The sequence below is a fragment of the Saccostrea cucullata genome, unplaced genomic scaffold, assembly GCF_032062105.1.
Source record: "Saccostrea cucullata isolate Sc308-1 unplaced genomic scaffold, CSIRO_AGI_Scuc_v1 ctg431, whole genome shotgun sequence".
Lineage (NCBI taxonomy): Eukaryota > Metazoa > Mollusca > Bivalvia > Ostreida > Ostreidae > Saccostrea > Saccostrea cuccullata.
In genome coordinates, this window is record NW_026931011.1 from 27,635 (window position 1) to 42,153 (window position 14,519).

At 33.1% G+C, this 14,519-nt stretch overlaps 1 protein-coding gene across 1 annotated transcript; it reads right to left on the reverse strand.

Annotated features, from left to right (window-relative positions):
- Nucleotides 1-1,070: 1,070 nt before the first annotated feature.
- LOC134231044 (magnetosome-associated protein MamJ-like) lies at nucleotides 1,071-11,829 on the reverse strand. The gene is made up of 3 exons (XM_062712946.1): nucleotides 11,734-11,829; nucleotides 2,768-2,840; nucleotides 1,071-1,637 (listed from the first exon to the last, which is right to left on the reverse strand). The coding sequence occupies exons 2-3, from the start codon at nucleotides 2,837-2,839 to the stop codon at nucleotides 1,071-1,073; spliced, it is 639 nt and encodes a 212-aa protein (XP_062568930.1). The 5' UTR covers nucleotide 2,840; nucleotides 11,734-11,829.
- Between the last annotated feature and the right edge of the window lie 2,690 nt (nucleotides 11,830-14,519).

Here is a 14,519-nt window from a genome sequence, read left to right on the forward strand (position 1 = left end):
TTTCAAGCAATTTTAAGTAATTTTAATCATTAATAACTTTATGTTTACCCTCTGAAATATTGAAATTAATGGGAAAATAACCCTATTTATCAACTATTTAACAAGAAAGAGAGACTTAGTTTGAAATGAATATAAGCTTTAATATTTACTTTTATCTTTTAAGTAATTTTGATTACATTTTTTTTAATTTACCATTTCAGAAATTTAAATTAATGGAAATTTAATGTACCTATTCATCAATGAAAACAGAAAAAGGGGAGACTTAGTCTTGAAATGAATATATTAAGTTCTAATATTTACTTTATTTAATGTCTTAATTTACAGGAAAATTTCAAACTAATCACTAGTTACTATAGCTTTTAGTGAAAATCAAGCTTATCACTTAAATATTTTTGCTTAATTAAGTGATTGAAAGTTTAATTTAAACCTAGTAACTCAAACAGTTGAATTTTTAGTTGCAGAAAAATTTAAACTTATTAATCACAAGTTATTGTAATTTAGGAAAATTTCATAAGTTAATTAACCTCTCGTTTAATGTTTATTTTATTTTAAGTTTTATTTTTAATTTTAGATTTGTTTATATTTTTACATAAGTTTTAGATTTCATTCGAATTAAAGTTTAGAGAGAAATGAAGCCCTCATCCCTATTTATATATGTACTAAATTAAACCTTAACATTTACTCTTAATTACTCTCTTGAATAACAACATCTAAATAACGGTGTGTGCTTGCATTGAGATATTTAGACGAAGTATCCATGAGAAAATAAGGACAAATTTATTTAACTTTTTAAACTCTACTTAATATGATTTTTAACAAAAAAAATTGTAAAAAGTGTTTATATTTATGTTATTTACAAAATTCAGATTAATTTATACCTTAATTATTATATGTACTGAGATTCCTAGATGCAAATTACACTATGACTTAATTAACTAACAATATATTAATTAATTAAATTTTATTCAAGTTTTATCCTTTAGAAATTGAACTGAAAGGGGATGAATGTTTACATTTATAGTAACAAAATTTAGGAAATTTACACAAGAAACTTATAGAAAAGGGGGGATTTAAGAAGAAGAGAAAATAGGGAAAATAATACCACCTACTAAAGTGGCCTCCACATTCCTAAACAAATGCCACACCAACCCTTCTCCTAACGCTGCAAAGCCTCGCCTCAGAGGGTCCCTCATAGGTGATGGCTGCCTCACAGGTGATGGCTGCTCAAGAGGGATCTCTGCCACTGGTGACCCGACGCTAGAAAGCCGAGGATGACCCACAACAACCTGGGGAGACGGCAGTTCCACCTCCTCAGTCTGTCCAGCCTCCTCCTCAACTAGAACCTGAGCAGGCTGAGGTGATGGCAGTGCCATCTCCACAGTCTGGTCAAATTCTGGCCAAGGAAGGGCTATGACAGGCTCAGGAGACGGCAGACACTCTTCCTCAAGCTGAACAAGCTCTACCTCTGGATTGGCCATCACAGGTTGAGGAGATGACTTGGTCACCTCTTCAGCCTGCCTTAGCCTCTCCACAGGCAGCTCCTGTAGAGGCTCAGGAAGAGGCAGCACTGCCACCTTCTCAGGCTGCTGAGGAACATCATCAGCCTTCAACATCCGCTTCACCCTGGACCTTCGCACCTAAAAAAAAAAAAAATCTCATCAAAACCTACAATAGAAATGATGAATATTTTTGAGATTTTGATTACATTTTCTGGATGAGTAACTACCATGTAGTTTTAAGTTTTCAGATTAGTCCATTCCAAAGTAACTGCAAGCCTTATTAGACCAAAATTGCCCAAATGTTGCATCTAGGGTGTAGAGAATCTAGATCTCACAAATATCCAATGCGCCACAAAAGACATTTTTAAAATAAATAATGTCTTTCTAAAGTCATGCAATACAATATGTATTTAATTTTGAAAAAAAGACAAAAAATCTAGATCTGATAGATATTTAGAAGTGTGAAAATGGTGCAATCAGGTTGTATTGTTTTCTGTATTACATAGTTAGTCAAGTAATTCTCCCTATATTTTAGGACCTGCACAATAAAAATATACCTAGATTCTCATCCCCACCCACTCGGATTTATTTTGACAGCTGAAAAGACAGTTATTGCTGTAATGTATATTAAACAAGGGTCATAGGTTGTGAAAGATTGATGATGATGTGTAGCAAGAGATAAATGGACCTCGACTATGACTTTATTTTATTCGGGTATTATAGATAAATCTACACCGATTGACCAGGTGAATAAAAAATATGCTAAAATGGAAAAATATAAAATAAAATCCGTCTGCCTGCCTTGATTTAAAAAAAAATTGGATGAGAATCTAGGAATTTTTTATTATGGCCTAATCGGACATACATGTACACCATTCTTCAAAGTACACAATTCATTTTCCCTTAATTAATGTGTCTATAAGTTTTTCTAAAAACCCTCATACATTACACAAATTCTTTTATTCAGTTGAACTTGAATGACATTATCTACAGTAGGTGAAGAGTAAAGGGAGACAACTTCTCTCAGTAGAATACAAATAGGGTCCTGCCATCAAGCAAGAGATGTACCACTTCACTAAGTGGTCTAAAATTCGTATAGTACAGTCAAAAGAGAGTGTAATTATAACAAAATTCTATCTTTCTATAAAAAGTTTAAAGTAATTTTTTCAGAGAGGGAGATGTAAATCAAAGAACAGTCTTATCCCAGCCCCTCCTTTTCTCCTTTCTTTCTTATAAAATTTGTTACAAGTGAATCTTTTATGACTTACAGGAAAGTCCACGACGTAGTCGGCGAACCAACGGGGGCGCTGTCGAACTCGTGTAGATCGTCTAGGCTCCATTCTATAATAATGAAAAAAATTTATTACAAATCAAGGTTAACTTCCTTGAATTTTAATATACAGTAAAACAATTTACCATTACCTTGTATAAAACTACTGTATAAGTGGAAATTTTAGTGAGAGACAAATTTAGCGATTTGTCCTTAAAAATTGGTATTTTACGAAATTATGAGGGTCATATTTTTAGCGCGATGTAATAATATTAGTGATTTAAAAAAAAAAATCACTAAAGAAGCTATTACAATTTAAGCACAATCAATTTTTAGCGATATTTAAGTTTAGAGATCTTTACAGGCACCCTCCCTAATAATGCCAAAATTGAATCATCATTAAAAATTCTACTTCGTTAATTACAATGAATTGATGTTTACAAGTTCTTATTCCCTACTGCTTTAAAAAAAAAATTTCAACTTAAAGGCTACAATGAATTACATTTATAATGAAGGAAAATCTGCCTTGGTACTTCGATTCATTATAAGCCTGTCTAATACCACATGTATATATATATATATTGCTACATCAAACATGCTAAGTTTTATATATATATATTAGCTACAGAAAAAATTACAAGTTCCTTAATTTGCAGACTTGCATAAAAAAAAAACAGATATACTAAACTGAGCCTCACACTTGTTGATAAGGAGTATCTTTCCTACCAATAAAGCTTGGAAAATGTAATTTATCTAGAAGATCAGCCGAATTATTTTGTGTATTATAACGCGCCACTGAAATTCCCCTACTTTCACTTTCATTTTTATGTTCCCGCAGACAGACGCATTTTGCCGGAAAACGAATCTGACATGCCACCTCGAGATTTTAACCAAGGAAAGACAAGTTGATGTGCTTTGATTTGAGGGGTCACTCACTTCTGAACGAAAATTAGGGACATCGCTGTGAGAAGAAACGTTAACATTGTCGCCTATGGAAAAACAATTAGTGGACTGTACCCATATTTGGAAGCCTATAATAAGTGAAAGATGTCATAAATCTTAATTTATTTCAAAGTTGGTGTTTTCTAATTTTCAATTGTTCAAATTTATGAAAAAAACTACACCATGCTCATACATATGTATCACCCATTGTTTATGTATCATGTAGATTAAATGTAGATTTATAAAATTTATTTATTCAGAATCATAAATATATAATTTGATTAAGAAGCAATTATGTAGAAGTACATGCTCCACTGTGGTTTATTTTCAATACACAAAAATTCACAAATGTGTTCGGGATCGGTATTCAATCAAGGTCGAAGTGAAAGTAGACTTAGCAGAAAGTTGTCAAAACTATTTGCAGTGTTTGCAGTATATAGGTGATGGGCATTGTATTTTACACAGGAGGAGGTATACCATAGAATATTTGTAAATAACAATTTAATGTTTTTGGAACATGTCGATGATCGGCACGTCACATACAATGACATACATTATTCCAGATCAGTTGCGCGGTGCTGGTTACAGTTGTTGGGAGTTAAACGATGTGTGTGAACATGCACATTAACTGGTTTTTCTCATATTTTTTAGCAATTGCATTACATATTTGTTAGTACAATTATTGTCAGTAAAACATGATTTTTACCTATTCTGCAACCTATGTGAACAGTGTGATTTTGGGAGCCAGTTAATCATTTTTTAAATTGATTAATCAAGTAATCATAAGAGGAATATGGTAAAATTGTGTTGAATGTCTGTGTGATGCAAATGTGATACATTTATTGTAAATAGGTTCATGGTGATTGGTTCAGGAAAAACATGAGGTCCATGCAGATGGTGTTTAAAACTACTAGCAAAGCATCATCAAATACAGGTAAAAAGTTTTCTAAAAAAAAATTATGAGGAAATTTACATATTAAATAGGTGATCAGAATGTGAAAGTATTTAGCTAAAACTAATCTGTACATGCACTGCTATATACATTTTGCAGCTCATATACATTTTTTTATTTAAGAATTTCAAATATGTCGACAACACGGATATAAGGATATGTCGACAGGAAATTGAAAATTTTGTCATTTTTACAAATTACAAAATGGTTACCATGGAAACAAAACAACTTTAGTGGATTATTTATTTAATGCAAAACCATATATTTTTATTTTTTAAAGTTAATAATAGTATATAAGCACTAATTTTGCATTATTTACTATATAAATGATTTGCGAAAATTTGCATTGGTATAAAAATGAAACAAATGATGCGACCAAATTTCATGGTAATGTCAGTACTATTTTATTTTACTACCCTTCATTTTTTTTATTTCTGGAGAAACTATGAATTAAAGGGTGAAAAGTATATTCACAGTGAAATTGACCCCAATGAGCAAAATTTACCTGGTATAAATGTCTAAAATTTGACTTAAAATGCAGGGCAGCATTTTTTTATTACACATAGAACTGTAAATGCTGTAAAATCTTAATTAATTGTTAACCTAACTGTTTGTCAGCCCTAGATTGACAAACAGTGTGAAATATTGTAAAATCAAAAAAATGCTTTTCCGTACATCATTTTGCATGGTATCTTTCCTACCAATAAACGACGCGCCTCTGAAATTTCACTTTCATTTTTAGATGTTCCCGCAGACAGACGCATTTTGCCGGAAAACGTGACATGCCACCTCGAGATTTTAACCAAGGAAAGACAAAATTTTCACACTTTTAGCGCACCAATGTTTTGACTAACATGCTTACTGTAGAAATGCTAAACACCTGTTTGTAGTAGACTTTTTAATTGATCATCCAAACATTTAGTAAATATCAGCACAAATTATACAAGCATCATCAAATACAGGTAAATTTCAGCGTCGGATATGTCTAAGGATATGTCGACGCATTATTTACTATATTGTTTAATGTTCAGTCTTTGGTAATATCATGTCGACATGATAAATAACTGTTTGTTGGTCGCTCGTCATATGTGTAAATGTAAAACCTTTTAGCGCACCGATGTTTTGACTACATTTTTTTTTTTAAATGTCGTTAATTGAAATGTTCAGCTTTGGTATACAAAACTTAACACCGTTTTTTTTTTTTTGTTAACAAAAAAAAATAAATAAGTTAGTGAATAACAATGAACAACATCCACATTTAATTCAATTTAACTTAAAAATTGTAGTAAAAATGCATTCAACAGAAAACAATTGAATCTATAACATGAACAACTACTGCCTCAGCCAATACTATAAATGCATGTGTAACATCATTCAGTTTGTTTAATGCGCAATTCCAATAAAATTTTAGTTTGAAAATGAAATGAAAAATAATGATGAATCATTATGAAATAAAAATGAAGTGAAATGAAATAATTAAATAAAAAACATTAATTTTTTTCCCCGTATTACGGAAGTCGACTTTGTACTGTTCCGGTTTGGAGTTTATAAAGCGCATTTCGTATCCTGTTCTGACAGAGCTAATTGCACGCGGATCCAATGCTGAATGGAAAACTGTTTTTAGTAAAATCATAAATAAGAAGATTTCAATAAAAAAAAAAGTATTTCATAAATTCATTTGTGAATATAAACCTCTTAGATTTTTTTTAATAAATAAAGAGGGATAGCTGAAACAAATGGTCTATTGAAGACATGTAGGTAGTTACACATCTATTCAGTTTAGGTCTATGGTTTTACTATGCAGTTAAATTAAGGATGTCGAGTCTCAATTCTGATATCTCGACACCTCGGATATCTCACATTTTCCGATTGTCCTGTCGATGTCGAGATAACGAAGTTTACCTGTACCTGGTTACTCTTATTGGACGCATAATTTATGATAATGCCTTAATGGCTTAATTATTCCAGACTGAAGTCTTCAAATTATATCTGTTTTTCAAGAATTGAACCTCTTCTTCTTTTTAATTTGCTTCCAGTAAAAACGTCAACATTTTAGTACATTGTAATCCGTGTCCCATGTAATTCTGTCAACTTAATCATGATGGTCTGAGTTATCTTTGTTTCAATTAAAATGAAGACGGGCAAGTTTAAACCCAATAGTGGTCCCAACCAATCCTTAAAAGGGAATGGGTATGATTTGAACAAACTTTGAACAATGATTTGAACAAATCTACACTAAGGATGATTGCATATTTCTTTGACTACCTGTGGCTTTATTACCCTTTACATTTGAACTTACATTGTGGCCCCGCCCTACCCCCAGGGGCCATGACTTTCACAAAATTGAATCTACACTACCTGAGGATGCCTCCATATGAACAGGACTAACCATGGTTTTGCTATTCTTGAAAAGAAGAATTTTAAAGATTTTTTCTTCTTCTTTTAAAGATTTTTTCTACATGTTTGTATGTAAAACTTGGATTCCATGTTGTTGCCCCGCCATACCCCCAGGGGTCATGATTTGAACAAACTTGAATCTCCACTGCCTGAGGATGCTTCCATAAAAATATAATCATTCATGCCTTTGCTATTCTTGAGAAGAATTTTAAAGAATTTTCCTATATATTTCTATGTAAAACTTTGATTGGCCATTGAAGCCCTCCCCCCAGGGGTCATAATTTGAACAAACTTGAATTACACTACCTGAGGATGCTTCCCTTTAAGTTTCATCTTTCCTGGCTCAGTGGTTCTTTAGAAGAAGATTTTTAAAACATCAAATTTTCACTCCCCTTGAATAAGGGTGTGGCCCTTCATTTGAAGAAACTTGAATCCCCTTTAACTAAGGATACTTTGTGCCAATTTAGGTTGAAATTGGCACGGTGGTTCTTGAAAAAAAAGTTGAAAATGTGAAAAGTTGACGACAACAACGGCGACGACAACAGACAACAAACAAATTTTGATCAGAAATTATTTAAACTCACTTGAGCCTCCGGCTCACAAAAAAGATTTTCAAAAAATTGATACATTTTCACTATAATCAATAGAGCCCCGCCCTAACACAAGAACCCCTGACCCTGGGGCCCTAAAATTTACAATATTAAAAGAGGCACTCTTACTCATCATAATTATAAACTTAGTTAGTATATTCAATAATCAGGAGCAGAGTAGAAGCTTTTCAAAGAATTAATGCATTTTCACTTTTTTCACTAATCAATAGAGCCCCGCCCTAACACCAGAACCCCTGACCCTGGGGCCATAAAATTCACAAAATTAGAAGATGCACTCTTGCTCATCATTACTATGTACTTAGTTAGTTTATTTAATACCCAGAAGCAGAAAAGAAGATTTTCAAAGAATTAATGCATTTTCAATATATAATCAACAGAGCCCCACCCTAACACCAGAATCCCTGACCCTGGGGCCCTAAAATTCACAATTTTAAAAGAGGCACTCTTATTCATTATAACTATGTACTTAGTTATTTTAATTAATACCCAAAACCAAAGAAAAAGATTTTCAAAGAATTAATGCATTTTTCACTATATATTAATCAATTTTAAAATAGGCACTCTTACTCATCATTACTATGTACTTACTTAGTTTATTTAATACTCAGGAGCAGAAAAGAAGATTTTCAAAGAATTAATGCATTTTCACTATAAAATCAATAGAGCCCCGCCCTAACACCAGAACCCCTGACCCTGGGGCCAAAAAAATTCACAATTTTAGAAGAGGCACTCTTGCTTATCATAGCTATGTACTAAGTTAGTTTATTTAATACTCAGAAGCATAGAAGATTAATTTTCAAAGAATTAATGCATTTTCACTAAATAATCAATAGAGCCCCGCCCCAGCACTAGAACCCCTGACCCTGGGGCCATAAAATTCACAATTTTGGTAGATGCACCCTTGCTCATCATTACTAGGTACTTAGTTAGTTTATTTGATACCCAGGAGCAGAGAAGAAGATTTTCAAAGAAATAATGCATTTTCACTATATAATCATTATAGCCCCACCCTAGCACTAGAACTCCTCACCCTGGGGCCATGAATTTCACAATTTTGGTAGAGGACTCAATGCTAATAACAATCATGCCAACAGTTTGACTACTAAATGTCCAGGAGTAAAAAAGAAGATTTTTAAACATTGCAATAATTTTAGTGGTTTTGGCCCCACCCCCAGTCATACATGCCAACTTTCCCGATTTAGGCGGGATCCTCCCGATTTTACCCTTTCATCCCGCTTTCCCGATCGTGAAAGAAAAATTGCCCCAATTTCCCGATTTGAAAAAAAAATTACCAAAATTTCCGATTTTAAAAGTTTCCTACCGCTGAATTTTGACAATCGGGATAACAATGTCAGACTTGTAAGTTATTCAATGCACACAGACAAGTTTCATTGTTTATTTAACCAGGTGTCACAGGAAATCACTTCACGCATGAACGCCGCAGTTGTCCAGGTACAAGTAGCTTATAGCTTGGGGCAATTAGGGATTATCTTGTCAGTTTTAAGGGGTATGCAAGGTGAAACACATAGATTAACGTGATAATTGTTAGTTCTTTTATTAAAAACATAAATTAAAGACAATAAAACACTAGTCAAACCATAAAATCAGAATCCAAAGAGATCGTTTTTTTTTTGAAAACGAAAGTAGAAAACTACAAAGCATAGTTGCTGATATCTACCTATAATGAAAAATATTGTAAAGTTTGGCAGTTAAAATATTATGAAAAAATTAAGATGAAACAATCAAGTGTATGTCAATTAGAATTTCTTTTCCCTCCCTTCTCCCAATAGTAATATTGTATGTTAGGTATGTGCATGACTTAAGGAAATACCCACATCATGACATGGCACCATCAAACCTGACAAATTTCATGACTGTAAAAAAAAATAATTCTCTTTTGGATAGGTGGTATAAATTTCTGTAAATTTAGTATCTTATTAGAATTTCTAATTAATTGAAATATAAATAAAAAATCTCAAAAATATTTCCAGAAACAGGACTTTACAGTATCAAAACCTCATATATTTTTAGCCTTTGAAAAAAAAAAATGATTTAAAAGTTGTACAATTTTCAATTTTTCACTAAATAAAATATGTGTCCTGGTAGAAAAATTATGTTGTTTACATATGTAATTAAATACCCCTTCTTTAGTGAGAGAGGCACCTATTTTAGAAAAAATATTTCAATTTTGGAAAGAAATTAAAACATCATTTTTTTGTTAAATTAATCCTTAAGTTGTATTGATAAGTGATATCAATATTATAAATTTAAAAAAAAAAAATCTTTTCATAATCATTTAATTTCACTACAAAATGTCGCGAATTTAAAGCTTTGAAAATTGTCGTCACGCGCTAAATCCCCCATGGGAATTTTCAAAAGTTGGCATGTATGCCCAGTCCCCAGGGGGACAGGGACATGAAATTCAAAATTTATTTTCCCCTTCACCCATAGATGCTATATGCCAAAATTGGTTGAAATTGGTTCAGCGGTTTCAGAGAAGAAGCTGAAAATGCTCAAATGTTAACGCACGACACGTTGCATGACGACGGACGAAAATGGATAGCAATAGGTCACCTGAGTTACTCAGGTGACCTAACAAACTTGAATCTACACTACCTGAGAATGCTTCCATATAAATATGATTAATTATGGCTTTGTTATTCTTGAGAAGAAGATTTTTAAAGAATTTTCCTAAATAATTCTATATATTTCTATGTAAAACTTTGGTTGGCCATTTTGGCCCTGCCCTACCCCCGGGGGTCACGATTTGAACAAACTTGAATCTACACTACCTGAGGATGCTTCTATATAAATATGATCAATTATGGCTCTGCTATTCTTGAGAAGAAGATTTTTAAAGGATTTTCATACATATTTCTTTGTAAAACCTTGTTTGGTCATTTTGGTTCCGCCCTACCCCCCGGGGTCATGATTTGAACAAATTTGAATCTACACTACCTGAGGATGTTTCCCCTTAAGTTTCATCTTTCCTGGCACATTGGTTCTTGAGAAGAAGATTTTTAAAAGATACCACCAAATTTTCATTAATTCCCAATTACCCTTGAATGAGGGCATGGCCCTTCATTTGAAGAAACTTGAATCCCCTTCACCCAAGGATGCTTTGTGGCATATATGGTTGAAATTGGCCCAGCGGTTCTTGAGAAGACGTACATCAAAAATGTGAAAAGTTTACAACAACGACGATCATGACAATGACAACGACAGACAACAGAAAAATTGTGATCAGAAAAGCTCACTTGAGCCTTTGGCTCAGGTGACCTAAAAAGTGAGGACAAGGTCAAAATATTGATTCAGTTGAGAGTTCTCACAAGTATCTATCAGCATAAGAAGTGTGATAAAAATATCTTGAATATAGTTTCTTTGAATCCGAGCTTTGAAATTAGCTAAACACAAAGCATAACAGAAGGACAGACAGAGGGACAGCTAGAAGATGGACATTACAAGCTGTATGCCCTGGTCATTTCATGGCTGGGCATAAAATCCATCTTCTTTAAAACCACTGGGACAGAAAAGATGTAACTTATGGGGAAGCATTCTGGGGTATTTTAGGTTCTAAATTAATAAAATCATGGCTCCAAGGGGTAAGATAGGGCCACAAAGGGGGGGTGGGGTGGGGCTGTTGAAGAACAGCAGGACCAAAGTACACAGATAAGCATTGTAGTACATAGGCCTCTTTTATTTATTCATATTTTGTACAATTATTGTGGTTTTTCACTATTTATCAAGAAAGTTTTCTTTTTTTCTTGCCCCCATCGCTTTCCACGATTCATATCCCCCAGGCGCCATGGGCATGCGCAGTCAAAATTATGCATGAAGACTTTTCCCGCTATAATTGCACCTTTATTTTAAACTGTATAAGTAACTAACTTACATATATCCACCTTACAATGTATGGATATCATGTAAACAGATATTTCATATACCAATCTAATGACCTGAAATGGCGACAAAAGGAGTACCCACCGATGTTCATGTTTTCAACAAAAACATACCAGTATATAAAGTAATAAAAAAAAACAATTACAACGAAAATTATCTTACCTCAGTCTGATGTAGTCTTCTTCTGTATCTTTGGTGATGAAAGAACGCTTTGAGATATCGTATGGAAGGCTTTGCAAGAGCAATGCGAAAACACTGCTATTCGATGTAAATCAAATATCAGTGTGGTGAATTCTCGTCAATGGTCAGCTCACGTGATCATTCTGGTCGACAGAGCGTGAAAACTGTGGAGAGAGAGAGAGAGAGAGAGAGTAAATTGTTTGTAATAATTAATGTATTGTATATTGCAAACTTAAAAAAAGAGCAAATTTTGAATTGTTTGAAATATGATAAGGAATTGGATATGTTGGAGAGAAAGTTTTTCAGAGACACGCCTTTATTCATGGAGCTCAGAATTAAACTAAACTCAACTAATCTAAAACACTTTTTTACTTTTAAAAGATATCATGAACTCAGCATCCCTGTAAACTTCGAAGGGAAAGGAAAAGGGAACGGGAACAAAGAATTCAAATGACAAAGTGAAAATAAAGGAAAGAGTATTGTATTGTTTATTACCAAGAATCATACAGGTTTAACGTATATACATAAATCAGTTTGTACAATATACATGTATGTACATGTATAAGCATTTCAATATCACTTGTATATTAAGTAAAGCAGGATCATAGAAAGAGAATCTTAAAATTACAAACTATTCATTCTAAGTTCTTCAAACTTACAAACTATTCATTCTAAGTTCATAAAACCATAGGCGCTCCCTATGTAATTCTGTAAATGACGAAATATAGATATTATATAGTCTACCCCCTCTATACTATAAAATCAACAGTATAGGGGGGGGGTAGACCTAGATATACTTATATTTCGTCATTTACAGAATTACGAGGGGAGCGCCTATGCATAAAACAGGCAAAGCATCGTAATTTAAATTTGGTAATATGGTGGTAGTGAGGATACATTCGCTAAATCAATGTCAATTAACTTCAAACATTAAAAAAGTAAAAGAATAGGGAGGAAGTATGCAAATATTTTATAAGTAGCAGGGGCGGATCCAGCAATTTTTGAAAGGGGGGGTTCCAGGATTGTGTCCCTCAACCCCCCCCCCCCCCCCCTTACACACTCTCAGGCAAAGATTCATACACACATGTATGGAAAAATATAAAATTGTGGAAAATATATTGGTTCTACGTCCTTATTTCTTTGAAAAGGTACCCCCAGTCTGTATAAAAAAAATTAACACATTTAAAAAACTACTGAAGCCTTAAAATTGAATGGATTTGCAGCATTTCCGAAGAGTAGAATGGATTTTCTTAATGAATTTGAAAATCCTTTTTGGGTTGGGTATGAAACAATGAATTAAATTTTAGTTCCTTCATTAGATTTAATTTTAAAAAACGACACCTTCTTGTATATAGCCAACACAGACGTACAAATACTTATTCTTGGGAAACGTTTTATCCCCCTTCTTTCTCTCTCTTTCTCCACTTGGCAAAAAATAAAGGGGGGGGGTGTTCCAACCCCCGGAACCCCCCCCCCTCTGGATCCACCAATGAGTAGGCCTATATTGAATTTATCCCCAAACCGATTTCATGAGTCATTTGAAAACCACTTGGAAGCAAATCATAGAAGTGTACGGAGATGGCCGGTGTAAAGACGAATAATGACCCCCATCGAATAATGACCGGGGGGTCATTTTTCAACGACAAAAAATGACCCCCCCACCCGTAGAAAAATTTCATTTCTTGTAGAAAAAGAGTCCTATGGGTCATTATTTTATATGTTAGTCCTATAAAAAATTGACCCCCATTGAAAATTGACCCCCTTTAAAGTGATAAAAAATTTATAAAAGGTGATAGGGAAAATATGCTCTATATTATAATTGTTCTTCCATCGAGTAATTCATGCATTTGTTCTAATAGATTTGATCTTTGTTCTTCTTAGCACGTAGGGGTAATAAAGTTTCTCGTTTCTCTCAGTTTTAAGCTATAAACAATCAATCAATTAAATTTCATTTCTCTAATAAAGGAGCAAACATAGAAAATCAAAGATGGCACATGTAAAAAGATCAAACACACGCTGGAGATGAAATCTATGAATATATTTTTTTTCTTTACTGACTCCATTGATACGTTGTTTCAGAAAAAAATATATTTGTTGGGAAAAAGTAGAAATTTGTAGCAGACGAATTAATATCGGTGCGCACAAATAAGTAATTTGTTCGAATTAATAAGGTTTCATTCGGACGAGTGAGTAAAAATAGAAATGGATGACAGGACGCCTCGATGCTGTATATTTTATATATGTTCCATCCTATACATGCAGAATATCACTATATAATTAAAGATAATTTAAATCTTTGTAAATACATATTCTTTTTATACCCCACCCCCTACCCTCCAAGTTATGCTTGAAAAAAAGTTGACTTGTTCAATGCTATATACATGCCTGCACATACATATATAAATTATGAGTTTGTTATTCTTTCAGTCTTATATCTATAAGTATAAAGAGTATAATAAATTTTTATTTGGACAAACGAAATGAGGAGAAATATAGTACATGGTATATTTTTTCTGTCCCCTCTTTGCAAGTTATTTTTCTATAGAAAATACAAGAAAATAATGTGTATATATACAACAAAAATATGTCATCATGAAACATACCTAGCTTGACATGCAAGATCAATGTAATCAATATATTTTGACATGCTAGATATATACGTATGTTCACAAGCAACTTGTCCATAATATCGACATGCAACTTATCCATAATATCGACATGCAACTTATCTATATCGACATGCAACTTATCTACATCGACATTCGACG